The 16,164-nt window shown below is 51.1% G+C and overlaps 1 protein-coding gene across 1 annotated transcript in view; it reads right to left on the reverse strand.

Annotated features, from left to right (window-relative positions):
- The window catches only part of ARPC1B (actin related protein 2/3 complex subunit 1B), a 23,034-nt gene extending 7,879 nt beyond the window's left edge, over positions 1–15,155 (reverse strand). The window contains exons 1-2 of the mRNA XM_073361888.1: positions 14,978–15,155; positions 2,332–2,405 (exon numbers count right to left, since the gene is read on the reverse strand). Coding sequence (XP_073217989.1) covers positions 2,332–2,395 — 64 coding nt within the window. The 5' untranslated portion in view covers positions 2,396–2,405; positions 14,978–15,155. The remainder of the gene's footprint in view (positions 1–2,331; positions 2,406–14,977) is intronic.
- Positions 15,156–16,164: the final 1,009 nt, after the last annotated feature.

Raw genomic sequence — 16,164 nt, forward strand, 5'->3', positions numbered from 1 at the left:
TAAGTACTGCAGCTGGGTTCCAATGAAAAGCCGGATGCGCATGACTACGGCAAGTGGCTATTCAGGCCGAGCTCATGGTGAGAAAGGCCAGTCTCAAGCTTCAGGGTGTTCGCTTATGGCCCACAAGGGTCAGGCAGGAAAGCCTCTACCCTGACTAGTGCCAGGGGCTGGGAGGTTGGCTCGGCAACAGCTGCCAGCTGCAGCCGGAGGCCGAATACCAGAGCCAATGGAATAGTTGTACACTTCAAAGGGGCTCGCTCTGAGCAACCCCAGTCCCCAGCCGTTCCTCGTTCAACCTTCCACTGCTGGTACCTTCCCCAGGGCTGCCTGCTCTGTGACCCTGAGTCTGGAGCCGGAGCCCAGCTTGTAATGCACACTCAGCGGATACTGAGTTCGCTGTTGTGGGAAAGCTCCTGAAAGCCACATCCCCCTTGCCTTGTGACGCGGGGCTGGGGTGCGGGGTCGCTGTGTACAGTGACAAAGAGAGGTGCTAGGAGAGAATTGATGCCCACTCCGGGGGTGCGCCAGCCCTGGCACACCCACAGGGAAAAATGATGGGTGCTCAGCACCCACTGGCAGCCCCTCGATCAGCTCCTCCCTCACCCCTCAGCGCCTCCCACCCGTGGGCAGGCCCCACCGATCAGGGCCTCCCCTTCCCTCCCAGTGCCTCCTGCCCGCCGCGGATCAGCTGTTTCGCGGGGTGCAGGAAGCGAAGGGGAGGAGCGAGGACGGGGCACGCTAGGGTTGGGGGGGGAACAGGGGCAGGAAGAGGTGGGGGGGCGGGGGCTTGGAGGAAGGAGCAGATTGGGGGTGGAGCCTGGGGCGGAGCGGGAAAGTCGGCGCCTGCGTGCTGGTGAACCTGGCACTAGCATGTGGTGGGCAGGGGCCTCTACACAGGAAGGTGGAGGTTTTAAAAGGGACACGAAGGGGAGCCTGAGGCCTTGTTCAAGCATAGCTTAGATCTTTCCCGTTGCTAAGGCCCCAAGTATCTGAGGGCAGTAGCACAAGGGGAAGAGGCAGCTGGGTGAAGCTAGGTGAGACCTCGTGCTGGAGGGGAGCAGCTGAATGTGGATTGTCCTAGCTGAGCGCCTCTGACCCAGCCCATCTATGCCCCAGTCTGCTACCACTGTGCAGCCCCCGGCGTTGATTTTCAGCTCCGAGTTAAACTGGCAAGTGGGAAGAAGGTTCCACCCACCACCAGAAGAGGCCCCGCCCACCACCAGAAGAGGCTCCGCCCACATCGGGTGAGCCGTTCTGCTGGGAGGTTCCCTTTGGAATGCCAGCTGTCGAGGGGTGGCCCCCTGTGCCCACCCCATCCTGCCTACAGCCAGCCGCATGGCCTATTTCCCCCTGCCCCCTACAGAAAGTGCTTTTTGTTCTGGTGAGCCACTCCGTGCTCACTGCAGCCCTTTTATGCCCTCCACCCCGGGGCGCCATGGCTGGGGAGACAGTGTCGCTCACCATGAATCGCCTTGGGACTCTGCCAACAGGCCACAAAGGCAGCTCAGATTGTCTTGAAATGTATTTATCTGTGTTACTAACAGTAACAGTCTGTTCCCTCCAACCTCAATTCTGCCCATGGCTGCACCATGGGGGCTGGGCCCCTTGGAACGCAGCACATATGGTGCGCCTGGCTCCAAGTAAACGGGGCTGCACAATCCTCTCTCTAAGCTGGCTGCACCAGGCTGAGCCTCCTCCTACATGACCCCAATCTCCTGCTAGGGAGACATGGAGTGGGAGCCTGCTGGAACATCTCCCAGATGTGTTCCCCACTTGCTTCTGGGCATTATCCCTCTGTACGAACTGCTTCAGAGACAGGACAAAAGCAAACTCTGGGATCTGCCCCCCCCCCTCCACCAGACTTGCTGGGTGTTTGGAACTGGGACTTGGACTTTGCAAATGGCCCCCTCTCTCTGTTAGGGTCCCGGATTTGAAAACCCCTCTGCCGAGTTTAAGGCGCTCAGAACCTGGATGAACATTGTAGCTCTTCTTTCTGACAAACAGCATGACTAGGTCATAGGCCCAGCCCAGTGTGTCATTGCACTTGGCAAAGACATATGCGAGGGGTCTCCACAGACTGCACATCTGGGGGGAGCTGGTGGCTGGGGAGAACACGGGAAGCAGTCTTGTGAGCCAGCCCTGAAGGGACGCCAGCGTGGCCAGCTCTGCACTCTGCGCTCTGGGGCTGGGGCCTGGGAAAAGGGACCTTTACCAGTGCAGCATGTTCCATCCATACCAGGGGCCAGTTCTGCTAACTCAGTTATATCAGCGTAACCTGTTTTCACCCCCTGGTGCTAGGGCACATGGAGGAGAGGGGATCTGTATGCTTACGGGTTCTGTCCTTATTCCAGGAGTGGCAGCTGATTGGTTCAAGCACGAAGCTGTGGTAGGCCATGGCTTTTCAGCTGGAATGAAAGTGAAAAAGCACAGATGTAATAGCCAGGTTACAAGACGGCCCTTGTCAGCCACATCTAAAGGAAATAGCCACCAAAGGATCAAGCCACTGTAAGGGCAGTAAACTGGAATCTGCTCACTGGTCACCCAATCATTGCCTGACTCGGCAGATTCATGGTGATTCTCACATTGGTGTTCAATGACAACTGAAACCAAAGGCCAGTTCCTCAGTTGGTGTAAATCTGCATAGCTCCATTGTCTTCAATTGGCTTTCATAGAACCATAGAAATGTAATGCTGGAAGGGACCGTGAGAGGTCATCTAGTCCGGCCCACTGCAGTGAGGTAGGCCAAGTACACCTAGACCAATGTTGGCCAACCTGTTCTTAAAATCTCCAAGGACAGAGATCCCACAGTCCCCCTTGGAACTCTATTCCAGAGCGTAATTATCCTAACAGACACATTTCCCTAATAGCTCATCTACATCTCCCTGGCTGCAGATTAAGCTGATGACTTCTTGTCCTGCTTTCAGTGGAGATGAAGAACAATCGATGACAGTCCTCGTTACAACAGCCCTTCACATATTGGAAGCCTGTTACTAGGTTGCTTTTTAGTCTTCTTTTCTCAAGACTAAACGAACCAAATTTTTAAAATCTTTCTTGATAGGGCAGGTTGCCTAAACCTTTTGTCATTTGTGTTGCTCTTGTGAAAGTAGAATGAATTATATTGAAATTATAGGTTTCAGAGTAACAGCCGTGTTAGTCTGTATTCGCAAAAAGAAAAGGAGGACTTGTGGCACCTTAGAGACTAACCAATTTATTTGAGCATGAGCTTTCGTGAGCTACAGCTCACTTCATCGGATGCATACCGTGGAAACTGCAGTAGACTTTATATACACACAGAGATCATGAAATAATACCTCCTCCCACCCCACTGTCCTGCTGGTAATAGCTTATCTAAAGTGATCATCAAGTTGGGCCATTTCCAGCACAAATCCAGGTTTTCTCACCCTCCACCCCCCCACACACAAACTCACTCTCCTGCTGGTAATAGCCCATCCAAAGTGACCACTCTCTACACAATGTGCATGATAATCAAGGTGGGCCATTTCCTGCACAAATCCAGGTTCTCTCACCCCCCCCCCTTTTTTTTTCCCGGGGACACACACACAAACTCACCCTCCTGCTGGCAATAGCTCATCCAAACTGACCACTCTCCAAGTTTAAATCCAAGTTTAACCAGAACGTCTGGGGGGGGGGTAGGAAAAAACAATGGGAAATAGGCTACCTTGCATAATGACTTAGCCACTCCCAGTCTCTATTTAAGCCTAAATTAATAGTATCCAATTTGCAAATGAATTCCAATTCAGCAGTTTCTCGCTGGAGTCTGTTGTTGATTTGTGCTCTGCTTTCTTTTCTGTCCCGGTTCACCCTGACTCCCAGTTCCTGTTTGCCTTTTCTTACAAGGGGCAACAGTACACATGGACCACACTGCCCCAGGGGTATACTGAAAGCCCATCATATTTTTCCCAAGCATTAGCCCGAGACCTTGCTGACCTTGTTTTCCCGTCCAGGTCCACACTAGCCCAATATGTAGATGATCTACTCCTCTGTTCCCCTTCAATGTCTGCCTCTGAAACTGACTCTTTAGTGCTCCTTACTGCCCTAACAAATAAGGGTCACAAAGCTTCCCGCTCTAAACTACAACTCTGTCAAGCTTCTGTCACATACCTTGGCTTTCTCCTCTCCCAGGGTTCCCATGCACTTTCTCCCACCCACGTCCAAGCTATCCTTAACTTTCCCCGACCCTGCTCCCCACTCCAGGTCCGGAAGTTTTTAGGCATGGCTGGATTTTGCAGACAATGGATTCCCCAATATGCCTCCCTTGCAAAACCTCTCCAGGAACTCACTCAATTCTCTGTGCCTGATCCCATGCCGTGGCCCCCTGAGCCCAATTCTGCCTTTGTTTCCCTCAAACAGGGTTTGGCTTCTGCCCCTGCTTTAGGGCTGCCTAAGCCTTTTACCCTTTTCTGCCACGAACAATCTGGGTGTGCACTTAGAGTTCTCACTCAGATGCACAGAGAAAAGAACCGCCCAGTGGTTTATTTCTCTGCCACTTTAGACCCTGTTGCCCAAGGCTTATCCCCCTGCCTGCATGCTGTGGCTTCTGCAGCGCGCCTAGTCGAAATGTCTGATTCCCTTGTTCTCTGCTCGCCTCTTACCCTCCTGGTCCCTCACTGACCTCACCCTGCTCTAAGACTGCCCCAGAAACCGAGAGAGAATCCTGGGTTGCCCAAGGTTGCTCTCTACATCCCGATTCCTTTTGGCGCTCGCCTACTGGCACCTTTGTAGCCCCCTTTTCACTCTACCCATCTCTGGCCGCCCTGCTGCACGTGTTTCGCATGTCGGAAAGGAGGGGATGGTCTCTGCTGTAACAAAGACAGGATGGTAGGCCCCCCCGCCCCATTTTAGCTCTTTTGCAGCCCGCCACTGTGCAGCCTGTACCATTTGCCAAAGCCATAATATTTACAGGTAAACCTGTAAAAGCGGCCCAGGGGTTCCTGGGCCTGCCTCAAGCACCGTTCTTGCACAAATGCCTAAGTGTCAACAATATGAATTGATATGGGTTACGGTATGTTTATTCTCCGGTTGGATTGAAGCCGTTCCTTGTCGCAAGGCTGACTCACTGTCTGTTGCCAAATGTTTGTTAAATCGTATTATGCCTGCCAAGGGAATTCCTGCTTCTCTGTCCAGTGATCGGGGTACACATTTTACTGGACAACTTGTTCAACACCTGGACCGTATATTGCATATCAAACACCTGCTGCACCGTCCCTACCACCCACAGCGTGCAGGTGCAGTTGAAAGACGAAATGGTGTCCTTAAGAATAAGCGTGCTAAGATTTGTGACTCTCCAGGATTAAGCTGGCCAGTAGCCTTACCATTAGCCCTTATGGACATGAGATCCACTCCATCCCAAAGGCATAAATTAAGTCCCTTTGAAATTGTTATGGGACGCCCTATGCGAGCTATGACGACCATTACCCCCGTTCCAGATTTGAACTTGACTCACAGTGCGCTCCTTCAGTATTGCAAGGGACTAATGCAAGCTGTAAGTCACTTCCATTCACAGGTTCGAGCCGCCTGGCCCACGGAACCCACCTCCGACGCTTGCCACAACCTCAAGCCAGGTGATTGGGTCTACGTACGGCGCCATCATCGAAAGCACGCCTTGGAGCCCCGGTGGAAGGGTCCTCATCAGGTACTGCTTACCACACAGACGGCTGTTAAACTATCTGGCATCGCAGCATGGATACATGCTTCACAGTGTAAGAAGGCACCATCCCCAGAGAACCAATCGTCACCTCAGGACAACGCAGAGTCAATTTTGACTCCAGAAGAAGACATAGAGGAACAGTCTGCAATATCTTACCATCTACGCTCTCGTAAGGGTTGCCAGAAGCAGACGACGAACAAAAAAAAGCAGTAGCGAGCCTAGCGCCTACTGCCTGGTGGGCGTAAAACCGTGACTGCGGTTCCCTCCGTTGAGGTTGTCAGAACCAGAAGAGCCTTGCCTCCAACACGCGCCTTGGCCTGTTCCTCGGCTGCTGGTATCTTACGGTCTGGGGAGACCACGATGACAATTCTTTTATCCAGCAGCAGGTGTGGATAGCTCAGACCCTTCATATTTCTAATTGCTGGGTCTGCAGCCACATCCCAGCCCACTCTCAAACTGGTGATCCTGTCCTGGCTATCCCACTCAAGTCCCCAGACCTCACTGGAGGGCCTCGTCCGTTTAACAAAATATGGAACAGCAGTGATACTTGGGAAGCGGTGGGAATAAATGCATCTAAATGGATAAATGTGGTGGAGGGAAAAGGTCATTGGTGTTGGGTGTGTAATGGGACAGGGCTGGAGCTGGGGAAAAGCCGTTGCCTTCAGCATATTGTGGCCAATGGTGTATGGGATTATTCAAACAAAACTAAAAAGTGGCAGGCCGGGTATGGAGATATGAATTTTTTTCTCAACCTGGGATCAAACAGAGAAATCACTCATGTTCCCCCAACAGTAACCTTAGTGAAAACAATACAATCTTTCCATGTCATGCAAATAACACCACTTCTCGTAAGGAGAATTACCCTGTACCCTTTGGGGGATACTACTCCTCCTTTGCAAACACCTATATGACAAAGGGGTGCAACCAACCCTTCCCGGCCTTAATAGGCCATCATTGGGTGTGTGAGACCAGAGCTTATACCGCACTGCCAGCTAATTGGTCAGGAATCTGTTATCCTGCCCGACTCTTCCCACAATTCCGAGTGCTAGGAACCTTCCCTCGAGAACGCCTCCGCAATTTCAGGCGAAAAAGAAGGGACTTAACAGATGCTCAATGGTATGTAAATAACGTAAGCCCCTTAACCTGGGAAGAGGCCATTGGCGGTTCCTTAATACCATTAGGGGGCGTAATACACCATGCAAAAAGGCTCCTAAGGTTACAAGCAGTAGCTGAAATAATGGCAAATGAAACCGGAGAAAGTTTAAGAGCCCTGGCCAAAGAAACAGGGGCAATCCGACAGATGGCCCTCCAAAACCGTCAGGCATTGGACATAGTGCTGGTGGCAAAAGGAGGGACTTGTGCTCTCACTGGAAAAGACTGCTGTATGTATATACCAGACAACACCAATGAAGTAATAGATCGTGCTAGCCACTTAAAACAAATCGCATATCTTCCCCACGAAGAGCCAAGTTCTTTATGGAAGTGGCTAAGTAACCTTTTCAATTTCTCTGGCATAGGAAACTGGTTGTTTCAGGGAGCCCTAACTCTCCTGTTTGGAATCCTAATAATTTTTGTATGTTTTCAGTTACTTTCCTGTTGTATCCAAAATTGTGTCAGGCATGCTACACAGATAGCTGCCCCAAACCAGAGTGCTAATTTGATGATTTTAAATATCACTGATGAACAAAGAGATAAAGAACGATTGATATGTGGAACCCAGTCATTGTTGGTCATTGTGTAGCTTGACCAAAAGGACGGATTGTGAAAGTAGAATGAATTATATTGAAATTATAATTCATTAAAGAAATGCTACTTGAAGGGTTTGTTGAAATATAGTTGTTAGGAAGAGAAACATTAAGGAGTGTGAGACAATGGGTCCTCAAACTAATTAACTTAGAGCTCCTACTGAGCTAAGAGATTGGTAAACGTTAGTATGCAAATAAGATATGTATGTATATTTGTCAGTTTCTGCTTTCTTTTGTCTCTTATGTTAAACTGGCTTTAGCTTAGCTGTATAAATAAGTTATCTTGAGCCTCAGAGAGGGGCTCACATCTGGGTGCATTAGCAAAGCGCTTTGCTAATAAACAGCGTGGTCTGACAAATTATGTGAGTCCTGAATCTGACTTTGACACTCTCCTCTGGACTCTCTCCAGTTTCTTCACATCTTTCCGAAAGCATGATGCCCACAATTGGACACAGTACGACAGCTCCTGTTCAGGAGCACTCCTGCCTTGCCAGTCATTCCCCATTTTATATTTGTGCGTTTTATTTTTACTTCTGAACTGTAGTACTTTGCACTTTTCTCTGTTGAATTTCAGATTTGATTTCGGACCAGTTCCACTAATCATGACCTGTGTAGTTGTTTGGGCCACTAGGATCTAGGATGAGGACCCACCAATTCATTGTTAACCTAAGGGTGGATTTGAACCCAGATTTCCAACCGATGAAAAGCCAGTAACTCCTCTCTCTTTGGCCAGCCCTTTCTGGTCAGTAGCCCCAAGCATTTCTTAAGACGGTCTGATTCTCACAAGTCAGCGCTGGAATGCATTACTAATTTAGTCTGGTAAATTACTCCCCTTATGCCTTTGGCTTTGGTGGAGGGAGATTCGTGGTGCAAAATGAGAAGAGACTAGGCTAGGGCCTCATGGTCCATCCCACAGGATGGACGCGGCGCTCTCGCAATGATATTACCATTCAGTCGAGCCTTATTGCTGGAAGCACACAGCGAGGCCCCCCCAGTTCCCTTTGCAAGTCTCCCTGGAATGGCCCTTTGGCAGCAACCTGTCACAGTCAGGGCCTTTAAAGGAAGCAAAAAGGTCCTGATAACCTTAAAAAACAGGAAGCTGGCTCAGAATGTTAAGGGACTTTCTAATCACTCATGAACCTTCTTGGCGCTGGTTCCTGCTCCAGAAGCAAACAGACTCAGCACATAAGCACATGCTGGGGTTTTACAGGAGGGGATTGGAGCAGGCTCAACACAAAGTCGCTTGTGATCTCAATCCGGTTTTGTGGCTAGTCTGATGTTCTCATAGAAATCAGCTGTATTGTATAGGGGCCGCAATCAGGGCAGTGCATTGCTCCTTGCTGTGCAGACACATACCTAGGACAGTCCCTGACTGTCCACCCAAAGCTCGCAGTGTAGGGTGGATAAAGTCAAGATGCAACAAGTGGAAGGAGATAAAAAGGGGGAGGATGCGGTGACAGTCAAATGGACGCATTAGGCAGGATTTCTGGTTTCTGTAATGTCTATAAACATCAGGGAAGCTCTCAGCATTTGGGGCAGAGGAGATAAGAATTGGGCAGAAAAGCCAGGATCAAAAACACTTGGAACAGCTCCATCCAAATGGACACATTTGTTCTTGGTTTATAGCTACACCCGGTTTATGGGAAAGTCTGCTGTACTGATGCAGAGGTGCAGGAAATCATTCTGTTCCATGGCCTCTTAATCCAGGTGACTGGCACATAACTATCTGTCAGCAGATCATATCAGTAGTGCCATTCAGTCCACTTCACATGGACAGTCCTGACTGGCCCCTTAATGAAGGGGAGGTGACTTATCTGGTGCTGATTCACATGCACCAAGCCCAGAATTGGGGTTCCTTGCAGATGAATGAAGTGCAAAATTCTTCAAGTTCGTAGTGTCAGAGAGGAACTGCTGCTTGCCTTGCCAGCCTCCCTTCTTCCTGGCCAGGACCTTCAGTGTGATCTCAGAGAGCCACTAACCTCCATCAGCTGGAGCACAGAGCAGCTGGCTGTGCTAACCCCTCCCCATCCTTGTGCCTTAGACCCCTCCTTCACATGCCTGTCACATTCCTCAGATGCCCCAGCTGCAAGCAGCAGAACGTAGCAGCAGCAGGCCTGGGAATTAAGTGCACTGGGAACAGCCTGCCCCATCTGGGAGTCCTCATGGACGCCTCCGTGCTGAGGAGACTATCTGTGGCTGGGAATCTTCTCTTTCCCATGGCTCAGGTTTCTTCCTGACTTTCGCCCTCAAAGCCACAAGCAGTTGGACACAGTCACCTACTGGGGGCCGTGTCCCCACTAAGTCTCCATGGGGGCAGGGGGTGAATTCAGTGCTGGGTTGACTGCCCTAGAGAGGCCAGTCCTCCATTTATTTATAGAAGGGGGACAGCCGGGCAGCTTCAGACTTAGTGCAAATCTCCCCTAACGTTGTCCCAGCCCAGCCCAGACGAGATCAGACACCTGGAGGGAATGGTACCAAGACAGGGAGCATCAAGCCGCTCACAGCCAAGGAACAAATAGGAGCGGAGAAGAGTTTTCTGTCACTACCAACCGTGATTAGATTCAAGCTGGCGCCCGAGTGGTGAAATGCTCCGTGTCCCCATCCCCTGAGCCAGGCAGTCCCCCATGGATCGCCTTCCAGTTCACTATTCCCAATCACTGGTGCTAGAATCATGTGATCCATTCCCACCAACACCGCCCTGAACGGAGCAGCGGGCTGTACCAGTTACCCCCGGCTGCCCTATAAGGATGCATTTTATGGCTAGATTGGAGGCATTCCAGTATTAAAGAGGCTGACCTCAGATCAAATGTTTGTCATGCTGAATCAGACCAGTGGCCCATCTAGCCTGGCTTCCTGCCTCCAGCTGGGTCCACTGCAGGATGTTGCAAAAGAACGAACCATTGTCTGGCTGCTGGGAGGTGCCTCTCTGAGATGCAGTCAGCCAAGTCAGACCTGGTAGCTCTTGTAGATGTGCTTGTTTGAGCTTTGTCTAATGGTTGGCGTTGCCCATGCAACACACGGCGTCATTCCGTCTGCAGTCACTATGCTGCGTGCTTTAGTCCAGCTTCCGATTTAGTCAATACAAATGCCACTGGTTTTACTCTGGCTCATGCTCAGCTGTTGCGCTGAACATCCCAAAACACAGCAGAGGCTGTGGCTAAAAGGCTCAGGGGCTGGCACGCATGTGCCTCAAGATGCTTCCATTCCAAAATCAACCAAGATCAAAATTCTCTTAGCAAAATCAACCATGATCGTCTTAACAAGTTGCTCCCAAGTCAGAGAACCTTTTAAATGAGAAGTCATCCTCTTCTTCTGGAAACTATCTTGCCGACACTGTATAACAGTGTGCAATCTCTCAGCCTACTTGGTTGCTTCATCTTAGTTGCCTCACTTTGGTTCCTCTGTGAGTTCCTTCCTCTTTAGAAACATCTCAATTCTTATGGTTAAAACGTTCCTTTCTCTTCGCCTCTCCTCAGCAATCAATCTACATTTTTATTAAGAGCAAGCTGGCTGTTCAACCCCAGTGTAGATCATGAGTAATATCTTCCACTAGCTTAGCTCACCGCTGGCTTTTGCCAGTGTACAGAATTCATAATGAAAGAACCACTGTTCTGCTTCTTGAAATACTCAGTGTTGGAGTGGGAGGGGTTATTTTTACAGTTGTTGTTTTTTTTTAATTAACCTACCCTTGACTTTAAACAGGCCTCGGCCAACTCTATGGAAGGAACCGGAACCATCGAATAAGCAACAGACTCCGGTTTGCTGAGCTGGGCTGCACTCAGAGGTAATTTGAACCCAGAAGTCAATTTCATGAGGAGTCCTCAGAAATTGCCACTGTTCTCTGCGCCAGACTTGGACGGGACAGACAGGATGTTAATTGCAGCGTTTGCTGCTTGTTATTATTGGAGGCAAAAAAGCATTGCCCACTTTTTGGCAGCTGTGAATGCTAAGGAGGGGGGAACGTCTCTAATAACAGATTCCAGCCTCCCTGTGAAGAGCAAGAGAAACAGGGCCCCACACACAGGAATTAGCAAAACCCAATGCCTAATGGTTTGAGTCCCAGCAAAGCTCAGATCCACAGCACATAATGTGCCATCTACCCATGCTTCAAACAGCTGTGACATCCAGCCACACCCTCCAAGGAATTGCTCATGAGAATATCTGGAGATAGTGGAGGACATAGGACTTACTACAGCGGATCAAACCAATGATCCTACTAACCCTGTTGCAAGCAGTGCTGCAGGCTGGATGATTTGCACACAGCTGTAAAACCCGTAATAAATCTAAGTGCACAATGCCAGCTGTGACCGATCTGGCAGTTTCCTGCACTGTCCCTCACAAACCTTATTGAATTAAGCTTAAGTAGCTTTGGAGGCCGTTGTATTAAAAATGCAAAGGTTCTGTCTTATTGCGAGATTGTACGTATCATCTGCAAGGGGGAAACGTGACCAGTGTCAACCCTGGGCAGTGTTATGAGCATCAAAGGACTATGCTATAATCCCATCGAAGTGTCAATGAGGTTACACTGGGGATTCGTTTGACCCAATGAGAACCAGACAGACCCTAGATTTCAGTGATTACCACTCAGTGCTGCCGCTGTCCTGAAACCTGCCACAGCTCATCCCATTTGCACTGCTGCCGTGAGATGCACAGGAAGCAAGCAGGCTTCTGCGCTGGGTGCTTAAGGAGGCCGGTCTGAATAAAACTGGCTGCAAATAGGGGCCTGGGCCCAGCTCCTCAAACCTATTTAGGTGCCTAACTCCCATTGCAAGCAGGGCATTTTTGAGGAGCTGGTCCTGGCTGCTAATGTTAGGGAAAGCTTGGAGCAGAAAACATGAAGTTGCTAACCAGAACTAAGCAGCTGACCTTGCTTCAGGAGAGATGGGTTTGGGGGAAGGGTGCATTTACTGCGTCTCTGTCATTTTTAACAGTGAGCTGCAAAGGAGAAAAGGGGAGTTGTGTCCCCGTTCCCTTCTTTTCGATGCATCAAGACAGCCTGAAAGGTTTAAAATAATATCAGGAGGGGGGAAGTTTTGTTTAATTTTGCCTTGGGAATATCCAGTTCTGCCTTCCCTCTTTTGCAGGAGGACTCATTGGCTGCCTTCCTCACCCTCCCTCGAAGGCACTGGAGGCTGCATGGTTAAAAATGGAGACGCTTTGCTGCCAGCTGCCTGCACCCAAGCGTTTTAAGCAATCTGAATAATAATCACTTCCCCTCCGAGGTTAGGTTTCACTTGCCTGGCATCTGATTTCACAGCCCCACTATTTGTTTTCCGGGCAGACTATATAAGAGCTGAAGTTGTAATGCAAGGACAAAGCGGGACAGAGGTTAATAAAACAAGCTTTCTGGTCTCCTTTATGCACAATAAAGAACCAAAAAAGGGTCCGGAAAAATTCCACCCTCCTTTGCTCGTCACCTTTCATTCTATACTAACATTCACTCCAACAGCCGGTCCCATTCACCTCCTGAATCTGCTGGCTGCACATCGCCGCCCTGGAACGATCAGACACCTGCTCTCTCAAGTAAAGCAAAGGCAAGTTTGAGGATCTTTGTCTGCCTGAGACCGATGAGTTGATCCCCAGCACTGATATGGCTTAGAATAAGATAACTTCCTCTCGTTTCACTCCTTTTCTGCCCAGGCTCAAGGCCTCACCAATGAAGACAAAGGCTGGGGGAAGTAACTGAATGTTTGATCCAGAGCTGGGCAATTTCTCTTCCCCCGCCCCAAGCTAAGGAAGTTGCCCAAAAGGAAAGGCCTTGATTGCAAATGTTGTGGGGAGTGCTGAATTAGGTCAGAAAGGGGCAAAATGCTGGATCAGCCTCTCTGCTGTAACTGCCTCCCCTAGTGAAAACGCTCAGCAGGAAATTGTATTTAGCACATGCAGCTTAATATAGTCGTCCTCCCCGCCCCCGCCCTGAGCCAGGCAGGGCATCCGTGTTAACCCCTGCCCCGCTGGACGGTCAATCAGGGGGGCTCTATTGCTAGACTAGGCAGAATCAGTGTTCCCTTGGGAGTCCAGCAATGCTCCTCTGACCCTTTCCAGTGGGAGGTGGGGCGAGGCAAGCTAACATGCTCTGCACTAAGGTGACCAGCCAGCAAGTGTGAAAGATCAGGACAGGAGGTGGGGAGTAACAGACACCTACATCAGACAAAGCCCCAAATATCGGGACTGTCCCTATACAGTCGGGACGTCTGATCACCCTGCTCTGCACAGGGGTTAAGATTGCATCTCCACTATCCTGCTTCAGCCTGGGGAGAGAGAGACCCAGAGCAGGGATGGGAGCAAGTCAGGCCACTGCCCCAGCCCCCTATTACTGACCGTGCCCTCGGGCCTCAACGGTCAATCCCATCAACTCCAGCAACAGCTGCAGGGAGGGGGAGGCCCCTGCTTTCTACCCATCCGCTCCCTACATTGTGGGGGTGAGCGCTCTGCTCTCTCCTTTCCTCCTCTCCAGCCAACTCGGCGGGGTGACGCTGTGTGACTCAGGGGCCTGCAACCCATCGATTTCCCCTGTGATTCAGGCTTGGCCTTGTCATTGTGGCCAAGTGCCCGTCACCCCCCCCCCCACCAGGAGAGGGAGCCAGCAGCAGCCCATTGCTGAGGGTGACAACGGCTGCTCGCCAGGGTTTTCTCTTCCTTCTTCCAAATGCACCAATTTCACTGACAGCGCCTTCCCCCCGCCCCGGGCGGCCGGAGATCACCAGAGCCGAGGCAGTTCCTCTCCGCTAGACTGGGAGGAGCTCTCTGTCTGCCTGCTGCTGCGAGGTCTCTGCCCCGCGAGCAAATCCTGATGGTTTCGGCGATAAGCCCCGAATCCAAGAGCGGAGCATCCAGCAGATCAGCGCCCCGTTCGGAGCTCCCAGGAGGGCACTTCCCTCTTCGCTTGCCCGCGCGGTGACGCAGGAATCTGCGCAGGATCTGTCCCTTTGGCTGGGAAGAGAGCACCCCTAGCTGGTTCGAGGCATATGTGCCAAGAGCCACCTTCGCCTCGAGTGTCAATGTCAGGGCTAGAGGGGGAAAATCAAGGAGGGGAAGGCACAGAGGCCCTGACTCTCCTCTCACTCCCACCGGTGTAACGCAGAAGTAACTCTCCCGAAGGGAGCCGTGTAAGCGAGGGGAGAGTCAGGCCCAGCGGGCACGCAGAGGGGATCTCTGGGGAGGGATCTGGGAACAGCAGCAGGGCTAACGGGGCTGTGGTCCAGCACACCGTTTCCACTCATTTCTGCGGTCTCCCCGCTCAGGGATCTGTTCCAAATCCGTGGAGCTTTCAGGCCTCCTAGGGGGGGAAAAAATGCTACAATGGAAAAGAAACATTTAAGAAAGAGAAAAAAAAAAAAAAAGCCAACAGCTCTTTGGCCCTATTGATTCAAAGGGGAAGGGGACGTTCATTCCAGTCCCAGCGCCGTTTCGTAGCTCCGGATCTGTTCTGCTCAAGTAAAAGGAACAAAGATTTTTCTTTTGGTGGCACACTCCGGGGTTAAACACACAGCCAGTAACTCCGCTAGGAGAAAAGGTTCCTCCCGTTCCCGTGGTAAAAGAGAAGACACTCCGGCCAACTTACCGAGAAGAGAAGCTGAGGAAAGCAGGGTGAAAATCTCTCTCTCCAAAGCGGGTTAGCTAGTTCATGGACTCTGGGCAGTCGACACGAACTGCCGCTGAGCCAGCCCCGAATGAAAGGCAGGAGTTGAGTTCTCGCTCTGAAGTAGCCTGACTTCCCTTTTCCTCTCTGAGAAATGTAACCACTTCCTTGCGTGGGCGGGTGGGGACTGCAGAAAGCTGCACAGGCTGCCTCCAGCTGAAGTAGCCGCTGCAGCAGGCTTGGGTTGTCTGCCCGAGCCCTGGCTCAGGGCTCCAGGCCTGGGTGCAAGGCTCCGGGGCCAACAGCTGGAAGTGCCAGGGCCTGGAAAGAGCTTCCCTCGCTGCAGCTCGGCAGATGCCCTTGGGGCTCAGGGGAGTGCGGCTGTGCTCAGCGATCCACGTTCGCATCTGGCCCAGAAACCTGGCAGATTCGAGGTGCCTGGGCTCGAGAGGAGCCTTGGCTGTGAAAGGCCAAAGGGAAGGGGCAGAGACAGGTGACTGCAACAGAGAAAGTTCCTGCTCTGCTCCCCAGTTTGACAGTTTCATAGCTGGAAGGGACAGGCTGGTGGCCCAATCCTGGACTTCCTGATGCCCAGGAGTAACAGCATTTACACCTTTCAGAGTAGCAGCCGTGTTAGTCTGTATTCGCAAAAAGAAAAGGAGTACTTGTGGCACCTTAGAGACTAACCAATTTATTTGAGCATAAGCATTTACACCTGAGATCAGCAGGGCAGTTACTCGCCGAAGCACGTGCAGGATCAGACCCAAAGCATCCTCATTAATGACAGAAAATAGCCACCCTCTTTTTCTTCTGAGCAAAATATTTATTGCTTTCCCTGTTCTGGCAAGCCAGCCCAGGGTATCCCAGTGGAGTTTGATGCTATGGCCCTATTTATGGCTTTCCAATGCTAGCAGGTTGGGGAGAGGAAGGACGGGTCAAAATGCCCCTAACAGCTTCCCGGCATGGCACGGTGACACGGGTTTCATGGTGGGCTCAGTCGGGCTAGCAGAGCCCAACTCCCCCACGCTCCCAGGAGTAACCGCAGGGAGATCAATGGGGCGACGCCACAGAACAGCTGGTGCATGCGATCGGAATCCAGCCCTTGGAGGGCAATGCTGCACCAGCTCATCGCAGCGTTAAAGGGGAGCTGCAACGTCTGCTAACCCAAG

Source organism: Lepidochelys kempii, chromosome 10 (genome assembly GCF_965140265.1).
Source record: "Lepidochelys kempii isolate rLepKem1 chromosome 10, rLepKem1.hap2, whole genome shotgun sequence".
Lineage (NCBI taxonomy): Eukaryota > Metazoa > Chordata > Testudines > Cheloniidae > Lepidochelys > Lepidochelys kempii.